General features: G+C 39.6%; 1 protein-coding gene across 1 annotated transcript in view; it reads left to right on the top strand.

The window, feature by feature from the left end:
* Positions 1–5,122: 5,122 nt before the first annotated feature.
* The window catches only part of LOC146687668 (solute carrier family 22 member 23-like), a 38,038-nt gene continuing 15,547 nt past the window's right edge, over positions 5,123–27,613 (top strand). The window contains exons 1-3 of the mRNA XM_085438431.1: positions 5,123–5,985; positions 13,748–13,851; positions 13,952–14,106. Coding sequence (XP_085294557.1) covers positions 5,551–5,985; positions 13,748–13,851; positions 13,952–14,106 — 694 coding nt within the window. The 5' untranslated portion in view covers positions 5,123–5,550. The remainder of the gene's footprint in view (positions 5,986–13,747; positions 13,852–13,951; positions 14,107–27,613) is intronic.

The raw sequence follows: 27,613 nt of genomic DNA on the forward strand, positions 1-27,613 counted from the left end.
ACTCTGCAGAAAGTGCGTATTTTATGTTGTAATACCACTTGATAGAATTATAAAGTACAGTAGAGGTCCAACTTTACGCAGTAGAGCTGGGGAGGCGGGGGGACTAACCTGACTCCAATAATCACATAGGCTTGCATTATATATTTTGCTATTCCGTTTATCCTGTGTGGAGTCGCTCCATACAATTCACATTTTCCATGAATTTAATTCTTGAAATGTTTTTGTGTGTGCTTGTGAAGCCTCCCTGTTACTTTATTGATCTTGAGGGTTAACTGTAACTATTTTTCTTCCCACAATTAATAGCTCCTTGTGTCCTCCTGTTTGCTCCTTGCCTCCCTTTATACAGACCAAAAATAAATTTAAATGAAAGCCTGGCAAGTACTGACAGTAATTAAGACGCAATGCAATCAGCTCACTGAATCCCCAGAGGAGTGCATGGAGGTTGTGGTTACATGAAGCATTTATCATCTTGAGTTCAACATTCTTGAGGTCAGAATGAAATTCATGTGAGTTCTTAGTTTTCCAGAAGTGTTGAAGAAGACACTTGTGCCTGAGCTCTGAAGAGTGAAAGGGTGTGAGAAAGACAAAGAGGCATAGTAGGGAGGGGTAGACACCTACAGTGTCTGTGTTTTAAAAAAGATGTTGGTGCAGATTTGTAGGTGCAATCACTTCTTGGAATGTGGATGTATCTTATTTTGCTGATAGGTGATAAAAGTAAATATAGATAGATCTGACGAGGACAAAATATCCCGTAAAGTGTGTGCAATTATCTTTTTCAGCAGAAAGTGACAATAGTTCACTTTGCTGATTGAGTGTGCCCTCTGGTGTTTTAACCTATAGCCAACGGACACATACTTACTCCCCGACCTTCCCCTCAGACATGCGATAACAGGGAGGAGGAGATAGTTGGGGGAGGGAGGCATGGACGCCGGTGACTTTAAGGAGCCAACGCCCTAAACTGGAATTTTCATACCATTTTCAGTCGCTTAGTTTCCCACGTCAAACTTTTTGATTGCGCTTGACAAACTTGGCATAGCTTGCCTATGCAAAATATTTTCAGCAGTAGTGCAAATGTTTCACCGAGATATGGTTTCATTTATAAACGCAAAGCAACACAAAATGAATATGTGATAATAAATGTTTCTCGAAAGTCCAGAGTCCCACTCTGGAAAGACACACCCTATATCGAAGCTCAGGTGGGTTGTGTGTGTGTGTGTGTGTGTGTGTGTGTGTGTGTGTGTGTGAGATACATGATACCCAAACAAAAGACACTGCAAGACTGAACTTGTAGAGTTTGTCTAAAACCAGTCTAGTAACAGCTTTTGTTTTAAAAGCAATAAAGTGAAAACTGGGATGGTGGACTTTCTGTACTCTGTCATTAGATATTCTGACATTTTACCCTGCAGGATAATTCCTCTGGAATCTTTTTGTTGCATCAGATAAGTCAAGGTGTTGCAACTGCTGCAGACATGGTTCATTAAGTCAGATTTGGTAATACTCATCTGTCATCGTGCAGTGGAGAAGCCACCCTTTATTCTTTCCGTCTGCATGATTCATTCAGATATACATGGAAGAGACGCTGGTGAAAGTAAGCAGGCTGTTGACTTTCTCTTTAGTTCACCTCATAGTAAATATATAACCTAATGTTTGTTTCCAGGTCTCAAATCCATCATGGACTTTGCTAGTACACAGATGTGAAGGTCACTAAATCAAATGCAAAAGCTGAATAAGAATAAGTTCACTCAACCATCCAAATACGTTCCAACATTATGTCTAATTAGTCACACTTACCCTGATACCAGCTAATACTGTAACCTCACACATTTGATATCATTTCCAGACACTGATACTGACATCATGCGCTGAGTAAACAGGAAAAATGAACCCTGACAGCTGGTATGATTAACTGCAGGCAAGTGACACTGTGTCACCCATTAACCTCTTGTCCACACAGATGGTTCTTCAGACTTTCCAGTGTGCAGAACAATACTGTAAAAGAGACATTTCCTCAAGATAACTTACAAGAAAAACAAAAAACAAAATGCTGTAGTGCATGAGTCAGGGATCTGGGATTGTCACGCTTGTTAATCCAGCAATAGAAAAACAGAAACTCTGCTCACTTTTTTTAAGGCTTTGTTTGGAATAAAAATAAATAAATAAACATAATTAGCCTTGAAAAGGCCAATCCTTTAGCAGGTCATTAAACTCCCCCAAATTCCTGACACTATAACAGAGGACATGACCTTAGCCAGAAACAGCATAATGACCATGCCTCAGTCGTCAGTTCCCAAAATAGGCTATTTCATAATGAGCCTCCTTTTTTTGTCATTTCATTTCTTCAATAATATTTGAAAGAATTTTAAAACCAAGATGCTTTAATGTCATGATGTGTGTTTATCATTTTGCAGTGATAGTGTCCACAATCATTCTCATTGTCTATGATTTTATTACTTTACTTACTTTGACGATGACCCCTAAAGAATAAATCAAACATTTACTCTGTGTTAGACTTTGAATCCAAACTGCACTAAAACACTATCATGATGGCTCTTTTTGTCTCTGTGAAAGGTTATCCTATGGTTTTGATCAGGACATTATTGGATTGCAGTATTTGAGCACATTAAATGTGGCCTACGTGAGATTACTTAGTTCTGGAATACTGAGTGTTGTGAAACTGCAGTGATAACATTTTGCAGCTCATGTGTCACTAGCTGGTTTGTGATACAGACACCGACAGCCAGAACAGCATCACACCTGTTCATGCAGACATGAGCTGACTCATATCATCATAAGGGGCGGATCCTGGACACACCTGTATGAGTTGCTAGGGAGTAATAAGCGAGCTTGAATGATAACAAACAGCACCGCCGCAATGAAGTGATGGTACAAGGGTTGACTGGTTTCTGTTGACTCACAAGCATGCTGGATTACAATCAAAAGCATTGTGTGAATGGAACATTTGGATAGGATACAGAAAATAAACCCTGTGATTAATGATTTATTTTTTTGTTACCTGGTAGACATAGTAGAGTACATAAAAAGACAAAAGAGGAAAGGTCAAGATAAAGTAGATTTCTAATTCACTCATTAGATGTTGCACAATACAATGATAATTAATAACAGGCCTTTAACCATGAGAAATATGTTTTCCTGTATTTTGGGAGAATTTTAGACTGTATGTAACAGTCAGGTGACACCACAAACATTATGAACATGTTCATATTTCACCAGCACTGACTTTTCTGTAAATAATAATAATAATAATAAAAATATTTTTGCTTTGGATGTTGCGTGGTTTAAAAATGGTCTGCATACACTACAATGAGAAAACAGCAGTGCTGTTGTTCCAGTCTGCCGCCAGGGGACATCAGTGTGCAACAAAAGACTACAAGACACCGCAGCCCATTTGCACCCTTAATCGTCCTTCCATTGCCCTCCAAAAAATGGTCACGCTTCCAACCCACGGTAAAATGTATAATGTACAATATGGGTCATATATAAAAGATGTTTGCATGACATCAAAGTTTACCTAAATATATTTATTATAATTGCTTTATTATTAATCGTTTAGGAGGAACTGTACACACCTGAAATAATAATAAAAACAAACTAAGTAAGTAGTAAATGCCTTATTTGAGAAACGAAGAAAAAATACTGTTAAAAAGTTTTAAAAAAGATTTAAAAAAAGAGAGACAAAAATAAATAAATAAAAATACACATGCACTAGCACATAACGGCCAGGAGGGTGAGGCATTGCCAAATGCACATGTGGTGTAGATAAGGAGTCTACCATCACATGGTCAGATAAATATAGGTTATGAAGATATGAATCGAACCTCCCCGACAATTAACCGAGAAAAAAAAAGTTATTTATTCAACATGTCTGTGATGTTGAATTTGTATATTTGGGGGGGGGGGGGGATTAAGTGACCAAGTAAATGTAGTCTTTAATTTTGTGACTGTGGGCCCTGATAATAATTATCATAGTGAGTTATGAACATGTCTTCAAGGTTTAAAAAAAGGGATTTGCTCAAAATTTCACTGAGTAAAATGGTTGCTATTTAATGTGGTGATGCTTACTAGTGATTACTGCAAAACCGTTTCTAAGCTGTAGTCCATGTTTTGATTAAACATTTTAAAAGCAAAGTAATCATCCATCTGGGGTTCTGGGGTGATGTTAGGTTGATATAAGGCGCTAAAAAAAAATCTGGAACACAAACCTGAGCTGCTGGAGGTGGCCAAATCATTTATACAATTTAATAACCTCAAATCTGGTGGTGAAAAAAAAATCGATGATTATTTTCACTACTTTAAGAAGAAAAAAAATAAAAATATTTTATCCGTACCATATGAGCATTGGTTTAAGTACACTTGAACATACTAATTTATATCTTAGTTATAAACATACCACACAGGGAATCAGGGGCTGCCAGTGTTTAGAAGAAAACCTACGTGAGTTTTTAATTACAATAAGACAGCAGTTTGTGGTCATCGTCCCAAGCTTCTAAATAAACGTTGTTATGTGCTACAGTTCAGTCTTAGACAAGGTAAATTATTGATTTCCCCGTCTCTCTTGGAGTCAGGCTACAGTTAACTAGGAGAAAACGAACTCCGTTTACTTTCAGTTTGAAAGCAAATTAAAACCTGCTCCCACTCACTTAATTGTCCCGAGTCATCAGTTAAAAATCAGCCCACTAATTGGTCATATTTGTGTAGACCTGAAGCACTACTTCTTATTGCGCGTAATACTGTTTGCTCAAATTGCTGGCACGCACAGTTGTTTTGTTTGCTGGAAATATAGGCGGGGACAACACTACAGTCCCTCCCCCTTCCCATTACAGAACATAATCTTACCTGTTGTTGATGTTTTAAATCTGAGAATATGTGGTTTTTATCTATGGTTTACGCTTAGACTACTTTATTATACCCAATCCTTAAATTATAGAAATATATAAATAGGCTACAAAGAACACCGAGACAGCAATGTGGCCGTTTATCAAAAATATATAGCATCACTCAGACAAACTTTGTACTAATTCCTTTTTTTTTCTTTATGCAGGGCCTATTTTAACCTATGTGATTACATTACGGTTCATTGTCTGACTGCAAGAGAAAGTGGTAGTTACCACTGGTTACAAGTGGCCACGTTAGGTTAAAGTGATTAGCCACATCCTACATGGGCAGGTGCGTTACCTGTGGCTTTCCCAGGAAGCAATTCTTTCGCTCTGGTGCTACAGCTCACCTTCACAAACAGAATCAGCCGACAGAAAAAAGCGTGGGATAGTTTATGTCGTCGTTTCCCAATTCATCGCAATCCGCCTTTTGTTTCAGGACGCGTGTCTGCAGTCACTCCCGCACGGGTTTTGGTGTCAGACGGAGGGAAGTGCTTCCTGATAATAAGGAGGTGCGTCTTATTTCCATTCCAGTGATTGACTGCGCACGGCTTTCACCGCCGGAACTGGAGGTATTGACGCATTGTGGAGTCGACAGGGGGTAGCACTGCAACCCCGGCTTCGCTACACAACGGAGGCATCTGTAGGGGAAACCGCGATGGCCGTGGTGCAGCTCGAAACGGGGGACCATCAACCTGAGAACGGCTTCGTGTCACCCGAAACCACGTCGCCGGATTTGCTGACACGCATCGACAGCTCTGTTCTGCCATTTCTAGGTGGATTTGGGAAGTACCAGAAACAGCTGATTGTGCTGACATGGATTCCGGCGTTATTTATTGGATTCAGTCAGTTCTCTGATAATTTCCTCCTCGCCCAGCCAAACAGCACTTGTATCCAGCCTTTGGCAAATCTGACTAACCATAGTAGAGCTCATTCCTCGCTGTTAGGCAGGCCAAAAAACATTAGTGAGCGACCGGATCCAATTTATGTCAATGGAAGTTCCACAAACAACATCACGACCAGAATGTCTTGTAACAACAATGAGTTGACATTCGAGCTGCACACAGGACTTAAGGAAAATGTGGTTACTAAGGTAAGCTATCCATCTTGAGGATAGGGTGGGGGGTCCTTTGTATAATTTGTTATGCATCCTAATAATAGGGTCGATATTACATTAGTAAGATGCGCTTATTAACGCTGCAGTTACAGTGAAAAAACAAAACGGTTAGCCTTAAACGGCCAGGTTAAAATTCTGTCTGATTGTGTTGTGAAAGCACCTCGGTAGTGGTTGTGGTTATGCCTCCATTGTTGCAGTCTTCTCTCCACTTTGGGGCGTCTAGCACCGTCATCTCCAGTGCGGATTTACACAGCCACGAATTGGCTCACGTTGGACCTAAAAGTAGTAGGATTCAGGTGAGGGCATGCATGGTGCTGACAGTGAGTCATCGCACCATCTGACACAATGGGTGACCTGTCACAGAAACAAGCCACCATTGGCACATGGGGCAAACTGCCAGGGCTAGTGGAATTTGCCGGTCGGTTGTCGTAATGGATATAATAGACAGGGAGCATTTGATTTGGAGCAAAGGTCATCACTGTACTCTCTAGAATAATGCAACCCCATCCCTGATCAAGCATCACTCGGCCAATTGCTGTCCTAACCAAACAGCAGTAAGATAATCTTATGGCTCTCATATTGGACACTTTCGGGTTGTTTGTGACTCAGGATTGAGGCCTTTGCATTCCAACATCTGTGCCTGCAGTCTTTGTAGTTGGACTGCAAGCTGCAGGAGGAACATTTTATATCTCCTTTTGCCAGTCTGCTTGTCTCCAGCTGCAGATGCTGCATGTGCATATGAGGATACAAACATTATTATTTTTGTACAAGAAAAAAGAAGAGCAGACCTTTTTCATTATTGGAAATATGCAAAAAATAATACTTATTAATTCTTAGAACAAGGTGCAATTAAACCTTAGAAATAATCTAAATGTTGTATAATCAGTTTGTTTAAAACCTTTAATGTCCACTATTGCTGTCACACACACACTCAGTTGAAGAGCACAGCAAGTCACATTCTAGCTGGCAGCAGCTGTACCTTTTCAAGGGTTTTTTAAAAAAGGATGAGCTTGGAAGCTTCACTGTATTGCACACTGCTCGCCTCCATTGTGGTGTCTGCTTTTCATTGATAATGTCCCTTATTACAATAAAGCAAATAAAATGCAGCTGTGGCATTTTAATTTAGCTGTGGGAGCTGGGGCAGTTGAAATCTTGATTTCATTTGCTGTCCACAGGGTAATTTGAGGGCCGGGGCTGCATAAAAGGCCAGCGTGATAAACTGTTCTCACGCACTAGGGGATTCTCACAAGTGCAGCTGAATATAAAGTCATACGTGAAAGAATTTGACTGGGTGGATGCAAATTACTAATAATCAGAACATTTCAGTTTCCCTGTGGCTAAAGCTGAAAACAGGTTTCCCATATGAAGGCTGATGATTTGAAAACAGTCATTGCTCTCTGCTCACGCTGCCGTTGCAATTTTGTACATGCTAAGATTTGTGTTGACACTACCACCTCTGCAGATCAGTAACGGGCCTGGACAGTTGCTAAAAGTGTCTGGTAATGCTCGTCTTCTCTAACTCCTGGCTGTCCACATTCAGACAAGGTCACGGTGAGGAGAAGCTGAATCGAATGGCACGCTGTCAAAATCCGAAATTGAAGCAAAAATATCTCTTGTGCTTGTACTTGTCATTTTCTTTTTCTATTTTGACACTGTCCCTCAGTCTTCCAGGCCTCCTTTTTTGCTCCCCCACCATAGAACACAAACTATAGAATGTAGCACTCGAATAGGAAGTGATGACTTGGCTTTTATCCCTGTGTTTGGATTGCCACAGAAAAACTGCACATGCCTGGGTCTGAGCTATCCATGACACACTATCCCTAAAAAGCAGAACAGAGTGCCAATTCTGACGAAACGCCTTAGTGTCTCTTACACACTGTCTGAAGACAATCTAATCCCACACTGCTCTGCACGAGGTCGGCACTTAAATACTTGTAGATATTCAAACTCTGTGCCATTTTTCCGAACTTGACACGTGATGAGGTGCCACTGCTCACACAGTGCTTTCTCAGGGTGACACAGAAAGAAGACAGCGTTGAAAGATCCAAAGTGGTTAATGTGGAGACCCATCCTAATTGAGTCAAAGCTCTCCTCAGGGTCCTTCTTAATTGAACCGAGCCTTTGAAATCAGAATATACCATTACTCAGACACAGTCTCTGTGCAACCTACCCTACTCATCTTGCTTTGGGATGGGCAGCAGCTGCACATACTGCCTGAAATAGTGGCCTGAGAACCTCTTCAAATGACAGATTAACCTCTCTAACTCATGCTTTATCAATTTGGTTGTTGTATGATAATCGGATGCACCGGGCAGTAAAGGACTGATGATGATGTAATATTTACATGATGGATTCTCCTCTTGGGAATTGGACTATCATGACACTTTAAAAAAGAATTACTTTTTCATTGTCGAAAACTTAAAAAAAAAAAAAAAAAAAAAGATGAAGTATCTCCTGATGTGTCTCTAAATTGCACTGCATTGCATTGTAAACCAGTTGTGTATTCCTCGCACTGAAATCAACAAGAAATGGCATTTTTAAATAATAAATGACCTAAATGATTAAATAAAGAACTGCTAATTGCTGAGCTGAAATGGTTAGCCAGTTAATCAGTTAGTTAATTGGAGCCCCGCGCTTTATTTAATAATTGAGAAATATAATTGAGAACATTAGAATAACTGTTAGGAGCAGACGGATTGATTAACCAATCAAACAACTGTTTAGCTGTGCCCGTACTGCACTCATACAACTGTGCCATCTTCATGTTGTTCTCCTCGTAGTGTAGGTTAGGTTCTTATGAATGTGATAAGGACGCTATGTTTTAAAAGCCTTGGTGGGTACACCCAGACACGGTATCTCTAACTCGAGGCTGCACACCCATAGATCTGAAAGATGATACTGTAGCTGAACACCCATGCAGGCCCCTCTGCTCTGTGTCCCTTCATGCTGTTTACCCAGCTGGTTGGCTCCTTCCACAGACTCTGGATCAGTGCGGGACACTTTGAAATAGCCTCAGCTGTCGAAAGGCGACGACCCCGCTGCAGATACCCAGTCAGCACACAATGACAGCCTCTCACAGTGTCAGCTGGGAGGAAAGATGCTTGTGTGACCAGATGATAAAACTCTGCTGAGGCGCTGTGTGTGTGTGACAAGAATGTGTGCTGTGCCGCTCTTTTCTGATAAGTGCTGTTTTGGAACAGGGAGGGGTGAAAGCTGTGACCCTTTGCTATGGTTTAAGTTTGTGTTTTCTATGGATGGTGTGATGGAATTTGGGTAATAGGAGTAATGGCTTTTCAATACATATGAAGTCTGACTGTTGACAGATATATGTAGTTGTGCTAACTATCAACAACAGGAGGGCATGAATAATACATGGTCAGGCAAAGGTTTGTTGTTTCACAAGCTGTCACTGTTGATCACAGTAAAATAACACTGCCATCAGCCAACTTGTCAAACATGGTATGGTATCTTATGTAATGTTTAGCATAGCCTGCATCTGAAACATGTTCACACTGATAATGTGACATCAGGTTCAGTCCCTAAGGCTGCAGATCCAGCATCACATGTGTAATGTTCCCTTTTTTGACTTCTTTTACCCCATATTTTCAGTGTGTTATGGGACGCATACTATAGGTCTATGTTTTTCCAAGAACTCACCCTCCTTATACAATAGTTTGTTATATCCTCACCCAGCTACCACCACAATATAGGGTTTCACCCCTCCAGCGGTGGTAAAACTTGCACTTGGAAGCAGACAGAGTCAGATAACCTCAGTGATGGTCTGTTGCTAGGCAGTAACTATGCAGCAGTCTCTCCCTGTGTTTTCTGCTGTCTCCTCACAACTGCTTTTGAGCATTTCTTTCCCTCTCTCTGTCTCTCTCTCTCTCTCTGTCTCTTTCTATCCAGTTATCTTTTGCATAAATGTGTTCCCTGCTTTATTTTTTTGCTTCTCCCTCCATATCTTTGTATGTTCTGTGGTTACATTGTACAATTATGCCTCCTTCCCCCTGTGCTTGCCTTCATCTCTCTCTCCCCCCCTCCCTCCTCTGTGGCCTGCTCCCTCTCCTTTGAAACCCCCACCCACCACTGTGTAGTTCAGCGAGTGCAAAAATGTGCAGCTGTGGTTGAGCATCTTCATCTCAGTGGACTCGATGGTCTAGACTGATCACTGGTGGTCGTTCTTTTGTAAGAGATCAACAGATTTCCTTGAGATTTTGACTGATTTGATCTTAGCCCTTTCATGGTTTGCATCTTATCTCAGCTAAGTGATTCATGTGTACAGAAGCAGTCTCTCTCACTGACTTCTATTCATTACTCACAAAATGAGCAAGACAATAGCAAGGAAACAAGTGACAAATCAAACCTGACAAAAAGCATGGATCTGACTCAAGGTGATGATGAATCTAAATTTTAAAGATGCTATTTTTCTGTTATGGCTTAAATATTTGTCATCCCATGTCTCCCTGGCTTTTCTAAAAACCGTATGCCCAGTAATGGCTGTTGCACAGATAAAGAACAAGGTTTTAGTCAAAGTTCGAAACAGAGTTAAATGATCTAGAAGTAACCTTAATAACAGCTGGTCAAGCCTTCTACTGTAGAAAGCTCCTTTATGAACACAGGATACAGGGACACATACTTTATGAAAGGAAGGCCGATAATACGGTCCAACAATTCAAAGAGACATGTTAGCTGACTCTCCCTGGGAACAAGCATGTAATACAACTGATAAGTGACAGAAGCCATCATGCAAATTACACCCGTGTTTTCCTGCTTCTGTTAAAGCGTGTTAAAATGCAGATATTTTTGACATTCAGCAGGTTTTGTTTTTTTTTTAATTCACATGCAAAATAAATGGGCAAAATAGGAATTCCACAGTGTGAGAGCTGTTTTTTCTTCTTTTTTACATTAAATCTACAGATACATTATGAATGTTTTTATATGCTCCTATAAATTTGTTGCCTTGTGTGTACTTGCACTGAGTCTTTAGAAAAATGCTCTATAAATAAAGATAATTTGTTATATTGAAATGATCCAAGTGGTTGTTGTGTAACTCTGTCTGCAGTGGTTACTTCCTCATGTTGAGTGCTGCTCTATTACCAACCTTTAAAAATGATCCCTGTTTCATTTTTAGGCTGACTTTGTCCAAATGAAGGCAATGGTTAAAGTAAAAATATGAGCAGACAGCAGGGTGAGCTTATTTATTAGTCAGTCCATTTCCTGACTAGTAAGTTATATTCTTTTTGTAAATTCCATTTTTTAATTTTTTAATTTTATTTTTTAACTAAAATTCATATTCTAGACTGGTTTGGTCACTTTTATAAAGGTTGCATAAAACAGCCTGGTATATTAAAAGCATTGAGCAAAGTATGTAACCCCGCTTTTTGTAATTTGTAGGATTCTCTTTTCCAAAACTTTTAATTACCGTTAAAGTTAATGAAGGCTTTGAAATAAAGCACATTAATGATGCCAAGCAATCTAAATGAAGCCACAGACAGTTTAAATGCCTTTAACACACGTAAGACATTGCTGCTTTGTCTGTAGCGTGTGATTTGGGGAATGCTGATGTTCGTGTTTTATAACACTGGTCATCTGTCTGTGGTCGCCTACATACGTCAGTTCTGCTCAGTCACCAGTCTTCCAGCTCTGCTGATACATGTCGTCATAGTGTGTTTTACTGTAGATTGAAATGCGAGTTTTATTTTGGTAGTCTCTCCAGCTTCCAGTTTCTGTTTTTTATAGTCTTTGCTGTCTTGTGGTTGCGCAAAAGAAACTTGTTTTCTCCTCTGCGTTTTTCTGTGTCTGACATCGATACTGAAACCATGCATGAGTGGCATGTGTGAGTCATGTGACTGCTTGGTGGCTCTGTGTAATTCCTGGGGCATTCCATTTTGAGCACGTCACTATGGTAGAGTTTACGATAGGTTATGACCCTTCAGAAACAACCCAAATACAAAAGTAAAAGAAACAAAAAGCCTTTTGCTAATTTCACTTTGTACTTGAGCGTATGGTAGACTTACTACATACATAGACTTGCCTGAGCCAACCTTTATGTAAATTTGAAAAAAGCCCCTCCCCCCATCCAAACTACTACTGCTACAGCAGATGATCTTAAAGTAATGTCCTTCAGAGATCTAAAAAATAAAAACTGCTAAGACCTGACACAGGACCTGGGAGATACATCTAATCCTTCAGCTGGGCCATATACTCTTCACTAATGCTTTATTATAAATGGTCTCAGTGGCTATCAAGAAGCCATTCTTAAAGAAGCAAAACTGGGGGGGAAAAGGCTGTGATATGCCAAATTACACAAGAAGTGGGGCTGTATTTCAGCCAGTGGTGTTGGGGATCTTGTCAAAACTTGTACAGAAAAGCGTACAATGTAACACTTCCACTCATGGATTGACCTCCCCAGAACCTCAACATTATTGAAGCGGTTGCAAATTATCATCACAGAAAAGGAAACAAAAGGCAGCCCACGTCCATTTGAATGTACTTCAAGCAGCCTGGGGACTCCTGAGGACTGCTTAAAAGAATTTACAAGAAAGCATGCCTAAGGTAACTGGAAACTCCTTTTAACCCTACAACCTAACCTTCCATGTGACCTGACATGCAGCTCCTGAAAAGTATAACTACACGTCGGGATGACACAGCCCACAATGACTGAATGGCTTGGAAGGTTAAGGTGAAAGGTTAAAAGGGGTTTCTGGTTACAACACAAGTTACACACACAAAAAAAAAAAAAAAATCTACATTGTATCTCTAAATCACACTTAAGAGAGTTCAGGCTTTTGAATAAACGCTGTTAAAGAATAAAGATGGGCAGACTAAATAATAACTTTTCATAGATTATACAAATTCAGTTTTTGCCTTTATATACCGCATTTCCACATATGCTTACACACACATTAGTACATTTTTTGTAAACGTGCCAACTTTTACCCCTTCCTCAGATGCATAATCATTACAATGCCAGTGATAGTCAAAGCTGTAAGTTCAAATCTAAGACGTGCGTGTTGAGTCTGCTTGTCACAACCTCTTGCTGGAGAGAAAAAAACAGGGTGTACCTACATGCAGAGACAAGTCTACACCACATCGTTGTCATATTCTAGGAATCACTTTTTTTTTTCTTTTTTTCTTTTTTGCAGGGATTCAGTCACAAAGTAAAAGTAGAGTTACTGTATTATAGGTCACCATCTTGACAGCCTACATAGAAACAAAAATAAATGATGTAATAAGAAAGTGTTTGCTTATGTGGAGTTAACCTTGATTATCGACTTAAGTAAGGTTCTCCAACTAATAAAGGAAAACGCCTAATGTGTAATTCATCATATATATATTGCATTGCTTTTGAACCAGGCAGAATGTAATTGAAGAATTTGTGCTTAAATAAGTAATCATAAGTGAACTATAGCGAAATATCATGTTTGGCAAGATGCTCTGTTTTGGAGCATTGGTGTCTTGTCGGGATTAAATAACAGAAAAAAAATATGTTGATATTGTGTCAGTGTTGCTATAGACTAAATACCAAGAAGCTCTTCTGTTGCAGGGTATATCCTTCTTACATATCAAAGCGTTATGAGTGATGATATTTGTCAATGAATTAGACAAACTTAGAGGTGAATGTTAATCAAGAGATAAAAATGCAGCATACTCAAAAAATAATATTGATCTTTGTCCTCTACATTATCTACACAGCATCATTTTCTTGAAACTAATACCTGTTTATTTGTCTCTACAGTGGAGTCTGATTGGTGAGTCAGCATGGAAAGTCCATATTGCAAAGTTTTCTCTGTTGGTTGGATCCATCTTTGGATATCTGGTGTTTGGAATATTAGCAGACTGGTAAGACTTTCACACCATCCTTAATTGAAAGATCATGCAAACCTTAAAGGTGTTTTATGCTTATTACAAGTGTCATTTTTGCTCTTACCTTATTCTGTAGGTTTGGCCGCCACCCAGTGCTGATCATATCAGTACTGTTCATGTTGGTGTTTGGTTTTACTGTGGCCTTTTCTAGGAACGCCCCCATGTTCAGCACATTGCGTTTCTTTGAGGGCTTCTGCCTGGCAGGAATCACCCTTTCTCTCTACGTCCTTAGTAAGTAATTCAGTTACTCCCTACTAAAAGTCCCTTGGGTTCCTTTGTCAAACACCTTATATCCTCAGGTAGTTGCTAAGGTTGTTTGTTCATTACATGAAAGAAAACAATGGAAGGTTTCCTAGAAAAACACAATAACAGTTTTGTTACATGAAACGGCAGCTTTTCAATTCAATTCGGGTTTTATTTATATAGCGCAAAATCGCCACAGAAGTCACCCCAAGCTTTACAGTGTCAAGTAAAGACCCTACAATAATACAGAGAGAGCAGAGAAACCCCAACAATCAGATGACCCCCTATCAGCAAGCGCTTTGGCGACAGTGGGAAGGAGAAACTCTTTTAGTGGAAAGAAATCTCAGGAGAGAAATTTCTCCCTGCAGAAACAGGGTTAGGGAGATGCACTCAGCTGCCTGCCAGTTGGAGGTGAAGGAACAAAGACAGGACAAAAGGCACGCTGTGAAAGAGAGCCAGACATTAATAATAATCTATGATTAAATGTAGACTGATATATAAACACATTGTTAGAAAATCTTACCTGTAGGTAGCTTGTTAGTTGGCTAACTTACACTCTGTTGTGTTATTTGAAAATTTCAACCTCCAAGTTGCTCTTTTTCACAAGTCCAACTTCATACAGCTGTTTAAATATTCATATGATGGTTATACACAGTCATAAAGAACTAAGTACACGTCATGAATCAGTATCTTGTACGGCCACCTTTAGGAGCAATAACTTGAAGTAATGGATTTCTGCTTGACTTAATCAGTCCCTCACTTGCTTGTGGAGGAATTTTGGCTCACTGTATTGCTTCATTTCTTTGAGGTTTGTAGGCATTCAATTATGCACAGCTCTCCTGACGTTCTGCCACAACATTTCTTGCAGGATGAGGCCTGGACTTGAGTGGGCCATTGATTGCAACACCTTAATTCTTTTTTTTTTTTTTTTTTTTTTTTTGTAGAAAATCTGCAGATTTTAGGCTGTGCTTGGGACCTTAGGCCCTCATTCACTAAAAGTACTTACACAAAAATCTGTGCACAATTTGCACGTACAAAAGTGTCACACATAAATCTGTGATTTACCAAAATTTTCTTACCCGAGTTTATTTGTTAGTACTAGTAGTAGGTAAATTAGAATAAATTCAGGTTGAATACTATTACTACTACTGCTACTATTGTTACTAATATTAATGCTACTAATACTAATAATATGATTGCTAGTTTTTGGTCATTATTTATAATTTTCACAAACACCATAAGCCACAAAATACTTGGACTCCACCATTTAAAAAAACAGGCTTTAATCCTTTGGTTTAAATATATTACATTATTCTCCTATATCATCTTATCAACAGTGACTTCTACCATTGTTGGATGTCATCAGTTAGTCTAATTTTTTGACTAAGTGACTGCTGATTTATTTATTTATTTTCTTATTTGATGCCCCCACTTAGGCCAAATTGAATGTCTTAGGCCAAAAGTCATTTCAAAGACCAATATTTAAGCCTGAGGCTCAATTTTTTTTTTCCATGGGAGTGATGACTCTCTGGAACGCTGTGCCTTTTCTGCCTTCCTAAACACCTTCCTTATAGAGAAATTTGAGTGTGGCAGTTGGTATGCAGATTGCACCAGGCTGTTGGTCTGGAATGATTCTGATTTACTACCATACACATAAGAAAGAAAATAGGTTGGTGCGCATGCTTCATAAATCTGACAGTAATTTATTTTGTACGCACGTATTTTTGGCTAAGGGTAAGAATGTTTCCACACACATACTAGTAAATGAGGAGCGTTGTCCTGTTGCGTTACTCACTTTTGGTCAAGGTTTAGATGTCAGGCATTTGACTCTAGATTACTTTGGTAAACAGAAGAGTTCATGGTCAGCCTAATGACTGCAGGGTGCACATGTCCTGTGGCTGCAAAGAAAATGCCAATTCATCACCCCTCCACCTCCGTGCTTGACAGTCAGTATGAGGTCTTGAGGTCTGATATCTTTTGTTTGCTTTTCACCAAACATGGCACTGTGCGTCATGGCCAAACACTGGCGTCTTTAGTCTCATCTGTCCAAAGGACATTATTCCAGACATTTTATGGTTTGTTCAGATGCAACTTTAAAAACTAGGCTGAGCCTAACCTATACTGATTCACTCTTTTTCTCAGTGTTCTACAGATTCTAAATCTGTATAATCTGGTATGTAGCTCAGGTTCTACAGACCTTTTGCAGGTTTCTGAGCAGTGCACAGTCTTCGGGTACATTTCCAGGAAAGACTGTGGTTGTGTTAACACTTATCTGAATACCCCATACCAGCGAACTGCCCAAACCTCTGCTTTCATTGAAGTGGTCACACTTATTAATGATGAGTTAATCAAGTGGGCTTGATTAGCAGCATCTGGCTGCTTGCTGCGTACCCTCTTAATTCCTATGGAAGCAGTAAGGGTGTACTTGATTTTTCACATGACTGTGTAGTCCTTTCTGGAGTACTTTCTTTTTCATGCGACTGTAGCTAAGTAATGTTAATGGAAATAGGTTTAAGCTAACAGCTTTCTGAAAGAGCTCATAATTTTATAAGAATGTTGCCTTGAAAAGAGTCTGCTGATTAAAAGCGCTTTTTGGCTGGACTGTAATTAAACTTCTGTAAATCATGTTAAGGGCACGACCCAGTGCCATCACCATACTTAATTAAATGTGCTACAAAGATAATTTGTTTACAGTGTGTACCTGGATTTGAACTTTTACTAGGTGCCAAATTACTTAACTGCTCATGCAAATGCTTACTGCATATGAAAACCAGTGTATTCATAGTACTTGTTTTTGTTTTTTAATAATGATAAAGTAAAAACATTAATGTAAAAAAGCAGTAGATCACTCAACAGTTATTCACAGTGTCCAATGCAAGAACTGCTTGTTAACAAATCAAAATCTTCCCTTTCACTCCTCTGTTCATTCCTAAATAACATATTGGTTACTTGTTGGTCTTGGTGGTTTAGTTAAACTGGTTTGTTTTCGGTTTGGCTGCTTGCAGAGGAAGTAAGAGCCAGTTTGTTTACACATCATGATCAGAGTTCCTTGTTGATACTGTGCGAATCAGGTGTATTAAGTCTATATACGTCATACAAATACGTGTTTGCTTCGGTGTCTCTGTCTATCTGTTCCCTCTTTGCGACACTGTCACTGTTTTTACTAACAAGCTTACATGCTTGCCCCCCCCCCCCAAAAAAAAAAAAAAAAAAAAAAAAATTATTCCCTGAAAAGCCTTCGGTTAATCCAAATTGCAAGAGTACTGACAGGGACCCGAAAGAGAGAGCAGATTTCTCCTGTTTTGGCTTCCCTTCATTGGCTTCCTGTTAAATCCAGAATTGAATTCAAAATCCTGCTCCTCACATACAAGGTCTTAAATAATCAGGCCCCATCTTATCTTAATGACCTTGTAGTACCATACCACCCTATTAGAGCACTTCGCTCTCGCACTGCAGGCCTACTTGTTGTTCCTAGAGTATTTAAAAGTAGAGTGGGTGTCAGAGCCTTCAGTTTTCAGGCCCCTCTTCTGTGGAACCAGCTTCCAGTTTGGATTCGGGAGACAAACACTATCTCTACTTTTAAGATTAGGCTTAAAACTTTCCTATGTGATAAAGCATATAGTTAGGGCTGGACCAGGTGACCCTGAATCTCCCTTAGTTATGCTGCAATAGACGTAGGCTGCCGGGGGATTCCCATGATGCGTTGAGTTTTTCCTTTCTAGTCACCTTTCTCACTTACTATGTGTTAATAGACCTCTCTGCATTGAATCATATCTGTTATAAATCTTTCTCTCTTCCACATTATGTCTTTATCCTGTTTTCCTTCTCTCATCCCAATTGGTCGCAGCAGATTTGCCGGTGGTTTCTTCCTGTTTAAAAGGAAGTTTTTCCTTCCCACTGTCTCCAAAGTGCTTGCCCATAGGGGGTCATATGATTGTTGGGTTTTTCTCTGTATCTATTATTGTACGATCTACTGTACAATATAAAGCACCTTGAGGCAACTGTTGTTGTGATTTGGCGCTATATAAATAAAATTGAATTGAATTGAAGGTATTCCACTTTAATACTTGCCTGTAGCCGAGGATAGTGATCAGCTGAAAGAAGAGTAATTATGTTGCACTAACCTATTAACATCTATTAAACTGAATGCCTATGCGGGCATAAATTCTCATTACTTACAAACTACCAACCTGCTTAGCTCTAAATTGAACTTTTCATTTTCATTTACGTGAACCACCATTTTTTTCCTCCTTTAATCTTTGTTACTTCTAATCAATAATCTAATAAGGACAAAAGTGGTTGTCTTCACTACACTTTCCCATCACTGCAGGAAGAGTCTGTAGACACTGTAATATTTCTGGAGATAAATCATCTCTCTTAATGTGACCTTCAATCTGAACGGTAAAGTAATAGTTTGTGAATATGTTGTGCTGTGCTGCGTCCTAGTAATTGGCGATGCAGTTGATGAACGTTCTCGGCTCAGCGGTGGATCCTTAAGAGCCTCTTTGGCTACAGTAATTGACCAGTGCAGAGGCAAGGGAAAAAGGACAAATGAGAGAGAGGGAGCAAGGACGAGATGATGAAGGACGGGGCCCTCAGCATCCTTGTCATTCTAATTTAATCCACGCTGCGTACCTTGAAAAGCTTTACAGCACACCCAGAATGGTGGGACTGTTTTTGTCTGCTCCCAGTACAAAGGGGTGAGATGGAAAGAGGCAAAGGGGTAGACTTGAACCCATCAAATTTAAATTAACCTGACATTTAGTCATCGTTTTCAACAAGTTTGTGGTTTAATCATCCTCAGTAGAGTGGTTGGAGAGTTTTGGAGTCATCATATTTATTTTTTTTATGTTTTTTCCTCCCCTCTCGCTCTCTTTTTTACATTCTTTTTTTTTTTTGTTATATTTGTCATCATTAAACAGACTGCAAAACGGAGAGTCAAACAAAACAAGAAGAGTAATTATTGAATAGTTGAGCTAGTCATTTGTAAATAAAATGGGATCATCTCAAAAGCTTCATTGCAACATTCCAGAACCATTTTAATGAATCATCTCTAGTCAGAGACCAAGATAACATTTGTTCCCCTGGTTCCAGTGAACACACAAGTGCATAAAAATTAGTTATACACTTCCTCGTTGAAGTAGCTATTCTGATCAAGAGAGGAAATTTTAGTTTTTTGCAGAGGCGCTATAAGACGTAGCGCACATTCTACATAACCTACAGCATAAAATATGCACACAGATTACTGTTAGATGTTTTCCACTTTAATCGCATTCAATACTTTTTCGTATTTGATCTAATATAACTTAACTTTGGCTTAACTTTATTGCAATCTAAATGGTAGTAAAGTGAATAAAGTTGTCATAAACATGCTGTAATTTGATGTGTTCCTTCTCCTTTCTGGGAGGTCTAGTGTTTGCCAATAATATATCAAACATTATATTTAGAGTCTTTATAGCTTGATAGAAAACTAACCCTAGAGGTAGTTGGGTTCATCATAAATCCCCAGGGCCAGGACTGGAGGTGGATAACGCAATCATTGATGTTGATCCATTTGCATTAACTGTAAACAGAGAATCTTCTCAGTTAACTTGCTTCAGTCTGTCATTAGAATAAAGATTACTAGTTCCTCATTTACATATAAAAATGAGGCAGTTAAACCCAAACAGCAGTCTTACAGTATTATATAATAATCCTTCCATGATGGTGCAGGGTTTCCCATTTCATTCCATACTTATTAAAAACACATTCCTTAGCAAAAAAACAACAAATCAGTTTCAGTAGGATTTGTATCTTTCTAACATCGTTATGATTATCCTTTTATACTAGAGATCTTTGTAGTCCTGCTGCACTGTAAGATGTAATACACTCAGGTTGCGCAGGGATTAGCTGGACAGCTGTATGTTTGATCTTTGTGCAGGTTTTGTGTTGCCATACTGCCGCCCTTATTTCTAATAATGTTCGGCCCCTGTCACGTGATATTTTCCCTGCAGCCACTCTGTATTGACAAAACTGCTCTACAGCTGCTCGAAGAGTAGGAACACGGTCATGCAGTAACATGTTGTTAGAGAGAATGGATCATTTTATTTTGTGGAAAACATGCATTGCCTTCGCAAGTGTGTCACATATTTAAAAGTTTAGGAAACATTGTAGTCTTGACACTCAGTCATATCACATGCAGCATTGTAAACCACATGACCTTCGTTTGTGGCTTGCTTTGTTTTATCCTGCTTTCAACAGGAAGCCAGAGTCAAATCCCAAGTTCAGCTGTGTTTGCACTGGAGACATTACACTAATCCCCCATTTCTCATCCATCCATGTGCTAGTTTCATTATATGCACCATGGAGAGTGAGAAACATCATGTGCAATAATTTTGATCTAGAAAATCTTATGATGATTGCAATCTTCCTGTTTAATTTGACTGAAAGTTTTAATCATCTTTATTTAGCTAGTATATGCTAATGGAGTTAATAGAATACAGCTCCTTCCCACCCACCCGTGTATATTATTTCCTTGTGCCTTTGAGGCATCATTCAGGAAATCCATTAGTCTTTGACTGTTGTAAGACTGTGGAGCGACTGATACATATCTTCTCTGTTGTGCTAGGGTTCCCAGTCAAACTCCGTCTCACTGCATGGTCCAACATAGCAGATGCAGAGTGACAGCTATATGACTCTTACAAAAGAGACACAATAAATTTAAAAGGAGCATTTTCTGGTTGTGTGGAATAAGGCAGGTTGTGGGAAAGGTTGATTAGGCTAAAATAAAATAAACCGATCAAGAAGATTGAGAGATTTGTGGAAGTTGCACAGCTGCTAGAGTAGCATTTTTCACATCTGAAGAATGCTTGACTAAGAGATAGTGTGATGCAATTACAGCAACGCCACAAGTGAAGTGTTTTGTATATTAACATTAGCCTCTTTCATATATCAACCAAGTTGATGCATCTCTCTACTTCACTGATTCGAAGTATAACGAGCACAAAAGAAAGGCCAATGGCTATAGAAAGTCATCTGATGCAGCGCTGCTATTTATACCCCACTGCTCCATCAGTGTAAGCTAGTCTTTTTAGCATCACGCCACAGGCCTCATTGTGCTTATAGCTTTGTGGTGCTGCGCACTAATGCATTTTTTACAGTAAACATCAAACCCCTCCCTTACCCCTGCCACACAGTTTCCAACCCCCGCCCCCCCACTTACAAACAGGCTTCAGCTAGCTGAGTCATGGTAGCAGACTGCACAGGCTGCTGGGGAATTTTGTGATCAGGTTGAGAGCACAGTGATTCTGATCTAGGGCAGTAGTCCACAGCCCTTATGACTGTGTGAAACATTTATGAGTTAAAGTAGTTTCTCTCTGTTACAAAACACTGCCAGATTAAATGTTTTTGTATGTATAACTGTGCACACTAGCTCAATGTTTTTCATCTTACTGTTATGAAAGAAGGACTAGTTTGCATCAAGCTTACCTTATGAAGAAGAATGCTTGCTCACTTTCTGAATTATTTGCATGTCTAATCATGTCATGGGTGTGTGTATAAGAGCCTAGATGCCTTAATAGAGAGAGAAATGAAAAGCGACGGAGAAAAAAAATGACAGACGTTTATCTGTTTTCCACGTAGAGCCCATCTGAATGTTGTAGTCTTCATGACTCGTGTGGTTTGGGGGATAATGGAGAACTCACAGTTGTTAGCTGGCGCAGCTAACTAGTTTTTAGCGCATTGTTTGTTAGCTTGATTTGCTAGTCCACCTTTTTGTATATTTACAGATTTGCAAACTAAAAACCAGCACAAAGTGTCTCTAAGGGTTTGAGCCAACATATGCTGCCAGAATAAGTCTACAAATGCATTACAGCATTGAGTCTCTATCAGAAGAGTGGAAAACCATTGCTCCAGAAAAAGATATCCCCTCATTTTGATGGCGAGTACTGTCAAACACATCAATCCTGAAATCACTGTTCACTCATGTTCACTTCAGCTGGGATCTGGCACCTCCAAAGTCTAGTGTATGAAAATGGTTGCTACCATTTAAAAAATAAATTACTGGTTACAGCCTCACCAGATGAAAAAAACAACACACACACTTTGCTTGGTTATGTAGTATATCTTATGTTAAAGTGGGACTTTGACAGAAAAAATTATTATTAAGTTCTGCACTGAAAGTTTTTTTTTTTCTTTCATATTTGCTCTTAGATAAAATGCACACTACACACTGTGTTGTCCCAAAAAGACTTGGCTTTTGTTTAGCTATAAATTTCAGCAGCAGTGGTTACTTTGGGGAAAAGGGGCATTGTTTTTATTTGCATCAGTGTGGAAATATTGCTGCTGACATGCCGAGAGACTCGCTGTGTGGATATTGTTTTTACTGTCACACCTTTGGTATATGCACTGGGCTTATATGTGTAGCTGGTAAGTACACAGGTGCAACTGGAAATTATCTAGATGGACAGAAAGGGGAAGTACAAACTGCATGACATGAACTGTATCATAGCACTCTTCAGCACATTTTTTTAAAAGTCATACGGTGTGGAAAAAATTCAGAAATAGGGTGTCAGAGGAATTTTCTTTTTTAAATGCCCAGAGCAAAAAAAATTGGTTGATATTTTTACAACATGCCATTGTGAGATTTGATGTTGCACAGTGTCCCTTTAGTTCTCTGCTGGGATTTTTTTCCTTCTTTCAACAGAGTGGCAATGCTCTTCTGGTCAGGCTGGATGATCGGTCTTTTACACTTCCTGCTGCAGTGCTCTGCTGCCTTTTGTCAGTTTAGCCAGGCCAGGCTAACCCTTTTCTCATCTCTCTCCTCTGTTAGCTGATATAAGGTGCTTCCTGTCAGTGGCACCCTCCACTTACAGCAAACATTTATCTCTTTCACTCATAAAGATACTCAAGGCACAAAAAACCCCAAAAACAAACAGGTCTCTGCAAATTCATTTATCCTCAGTGATTTCCTTTGTGTCTGGGGCGAATTCCTGCTTTGACAGACGGCGTTCTTTGTTGGTCTGCTTATTCTCCTTACTGTTCATGTAATTATTGCTCAGTGTGGGCAAGATCTGGACTATTAAAAACAGAATTTTTTCGTTAAGCACCAAGTAGCTATGTTCCCTAAAATCACAGCTAGGTCTGCCTCACACCACTGCTAATATAGTTTACCAACATTTGGCAGACCATGCTAATTCAACTGTCTTTTCATTCTGTATGCTTAGAATGAATTAAAGAAACTGAACGGTGAAATACCCTAAAGAGGCAGTCCGGGTATTGAGTGGAAATTCTTTCACTCAAAAAACAAACAAAAAACAATTGTTGCTGATGAAACACTGACCACAGTCTTCCTCATGATCCACTTTAGCTGTCTGCTGATAAATGAGTGGAGGGTTAAACTCTGAGCAGGGTTAAAGTTCCCTTTTGTGCTAAGATTACATTTTTGGTGGCTCAGCAAATGCACTTTGCTAAAACGTTAGGCTGCATTTATTTTTAAGTTTTAAAGCAGTAGTACTGACCTAAGGGTCATGTTCTAATTGGCCCGGAGTGGAAATAATTTTAAACCTTTGTTGCATGACATAACCTCAAACTATCTCAAACCACAAATTCCTGAGTGAAGTCCAGTAACTGGTAAAATCTTTACTGGCAACCTTTGCACTTTCTTTTGATGAGTGGAAGAAAAAAAAAAATCAATGCAGTTTCAGTTCTTCTTTGGTTAGGCTGAAGTTGTGTTTAGTTAAGCCAATCTAGGACTGTGACAAATGTAAGCTCAGTCACTCACAAACAGTGTCTTCTGAACAGCCAGGAGGTTGTTTTGTGTTGATCTTTCTTTAATGGAGTGGTTTTGGAATATGCTGTGCGCCAACACAGCACACTAACACAAGAATATACTCTCCAGGTGGGGATTTACTGTCCTGATTACTGAGAATTTGAGGACATGAATCAAAGGAAAGGGCTTGTGGATAGCTGGAATTGTTTGACATTCTGCTCGGCTCCTGAGACTAATCAATAAGCATGACCTTATTCTTAGTCAATAGCCCCTATTTGGAGCTTGAAAAAAGGGAGAGAGGAGACATCAACATTTTTGTGTGTATAAAAATACACAGCAGGCAGAAAAAATAAAGTATCAAGGTTATTTACCAGAATGACTTATCAGTTTGCTCTTGTTCATTTATACCCAGAATTACGGTAGTACAATTAGTACAATTGTCTAACTGCACTAATTCTAAAGAAAGGCCACAGGAGAGAGAGACAAGATAGTTTTACTTTGCCCTTTAATTGACCCAGGCCTTTAACCTTGTCAAGATAAATGTTTTCATGCTCTGTTAGAGAACTGGCTTTCTGCCATGTCTTCTTAGGTGATTATGTTGTACTAAAATATGAAGGATATCTTAAGAGCGACATTCCTTTTTTCTCACAGACTTTCATGGCTAACTGCATGGCAAACAGCTTGTACATCTATGCCAGTAATATTTTATTTCTTCTAGATGTCCTCCACAAAGGATAGAGTTTACCCCTATTGGGGGAAAAACACCTTATTTGATCTATAGTAATGCCAGCCAGTTCACCCTAATCAGGGAAATGCTGTTTGCTGACAATGCTTCACTGGTCTGCCACTCAGAAGAAATGCTTCAGACGTTCATCAGAAACTTTAAACATGCCTGATTTGAGTTTAGCCTCACTAGGCATTTCCATCTGTGACCATCCATCCTTTGAACTTTAATGGTGTATTGATCATGCAGTGAATGGCATACCTGCCCAGTAAGGTTTGGATCAGCCTGGTGGCGCAGGGGCTGATCATTCATATATATATACAGTGGGGCAAAAAAGTATTTAGTCAGCCACCGATTGTGCAAGTTCCCCCACCTAAAATGATGACAGAGGTCAGTAATTTGCACCAGAGGTACACTTCAACTGTGAGAGACAGAATGTGAAAAAAAAAATCCATGAATCCACATGGTAGGATTTGTAAAGAATTTATTCGTAAATCAGGGTGGAAAATAAGTATTTGGTCAATAACAAAAATACAACTCAATACTTTGTAACATAACCTTTGTTGGCAATAACAGAGGTCAAACGTTTACTATAGGTCTTTACCAGGTTTGCACACACAGTAGCTGGTATTTTGGCCCATTCCTCCATGCAGATCTTCTCGAGAGCAGTGATGTTTTGGGGCTGTCGCCGAGCAACACGGACTTTCAACTCCCGCCACAGATTTTCTATGGGGTTGAGGTCTGGAGACTGGCTAGGCCACTCCAGGACTTTCAAATGCTTCTTACGGAGCCACTCCTTTGTTGCCTGGGCGGTGTGTTTTGGATCATTGTCAAGTTGGAAGACCCAGCCTCGTTTCATCTTCAAAGTTCTCACTGATGGAAGGAGGTTTTGGCTCAAAATCTCACGATACATGGCCCCATTCATTCTGTCCTTAACACGGATCAGTCGTCCTGTCCCCTTGGCAGAAAAACAGCCCCATAGCATGATGTTTCCACCCCCATGCTTCACAGTAGGTATGGTGTTCTTGGGATGCAACTCAGTATTCTTCTTCCTCCAAACACGACGAGTTGAGTTTATACCAAAAAGTTCTACTTTGGTTTCATCTGACCACATGACATTCTCCCAATCCTCTGCTGTATCATCCATGTGCTCTCTGGCAAACTTCAGACGGGCCTGGACATGCACTGGCTTCAGCAGCGGAACACGTCTGGCACTGCGGGATTTGATTCCCTGCCGTTGTAGTGTGTTACTGATGGTGACCTTTGTTACTTTGGTCCCAGCTCTCTGCAGGTCATTCACCAGGTCCCCCCGTGTGGTTCTGGGATCTTTGCTCACCGTTCTCATGATCATTTTGACCCCACGGGATGAGATCTTGCGTGGAGCCCCAGATCGAGGGAGATTATCAGTGGTCTTGTATGTCTTCCATTTTCTGATGATTGCTCCCACAGTTGATTTTTTCACACCAAGCTGCTTGCCTATTGTAGATTCACTCTTCCCAGTCTGGTGCAGGTCTACAATACTTTACCTGGTGTCCTTCAAAAGCTCTTTGGTCTTGGCCATGGCGGAGTTTGGAGTCTGACTGTTTGAGGCTGTGGACAGGTGTCTTTTATACAGATGATGAGTTCAAACAGGTGCCATTCATACAGGTAACGAGTGGGGGACAGAAAAGCTTCTTACAGAAGACGTTACAGGTCTGTGAGAGCCAGAGATTTTCCTTGTTTGAGGTGACCAAATACTTATTTTCCACCCTAATTTACGAATAAATTCTTTACAAATCCTACCATGTGGATTCATGGATTTTTTTTTCACATTCTGTCTCTCACAGTTGAAGTGTATCTCTGGTGCAAATTACTGACCTCTGTCATCATTTTAAGTGGGGGAACTTGCACAATCGGTGGCTGACTAAATACTTTTTTGCCCCACTGTATGTATGTGTGTGTGTGTATATTATATATATATATATATATATATATATATATATATATATATATATATATATATATATATATATATATATATATATATATATATATATTATACACACCGCGGGACTGGACGGCCAACACGTTAACGAGCTAACTGCGCTAACGCACTAGTACCCATCAATGTAATTGAGCATTGCGTGGCACATCCAACATATTGTTTTACTTTTGTCCATTACGCGCTTACCTTCAGGGTCATATGTCACATGAAAACCAAAATGGTTCCAAACGGCAGATCTCAATGAGGGTGGGGGAGGTTCAATTTGCCATGTTGCAAGGAGAGCTTAACTTCTGTCTCGCTAGCTTGCCCTGCGCTCAGTGAATCTGCATTCGACTACTCCGCCTAGGCTGCACTGTGCTTTTTAATTTAGATTTTTTTTTTTTTAAACTTTGACAGCATTTATGGTGTTGCCAAAGGCAAAGTATCAAATGTTTATTGTAGGTTTCTTACCTTACTTTTTAATGTGGTCACTCAGACTATCTGTAACCTTTTTTTGCCTTACCATGTAATCAGACAATGCACTCTGTAAACCACTTTAAGCATACCACAATCTCCAGAGAGTGTGCTCCAACTATTATCACTACACACACTGAAGGAATTCCATTTGGAAATACTGTTTAACTAAAATGTTAAGAGATTCTTCAGGATATTGGTTAGAATCTGCAAGCTATAAACGTTACGGTCCAGGATTGATTGGAACTGCTGGAGGCACTGACACAGCCTCATAGTCTGTTCATTTTAACTCATTTCTGTGTGGGATGTTATTTGTGTTTAGTAAGGAATTAGTAGCAAAGGGATATGCACACCCTGCCTATTTCCTTTTCACTTGATGCGGAAGCTGTGGCGACAACTATTTTTGGTGCCTTCTTTTAAAACAATTAGCAAAGAAATATGCAGATTTCAGCTGTGTGACAGATGTACAGCTGAGTTGATCCCATTCCTGATTTCACTGTGATTATTTCCTTTCACTGCTGTATGTGACTATAGCTTGCTTTACAAGTATATGACTTTTTTTTTTTTTTGTCCCTTTTTAACCCAC

Source organism: Copadichromis virginalis, linkage group LG18, assembly GCF_057382275.1.
Source record: "Copadichromis virginalis isolate Kocher_CV1m ecotype Utaka linkage group LG18, C_Virginalis_male_GT1.1, whole genome shotgun sequence".
NCBI lineage: Eukaryota > Metazoa > Chordata > Actinopteri > Cichliformes > Cichlidae > Copadichromis > Copadichromis virginalis.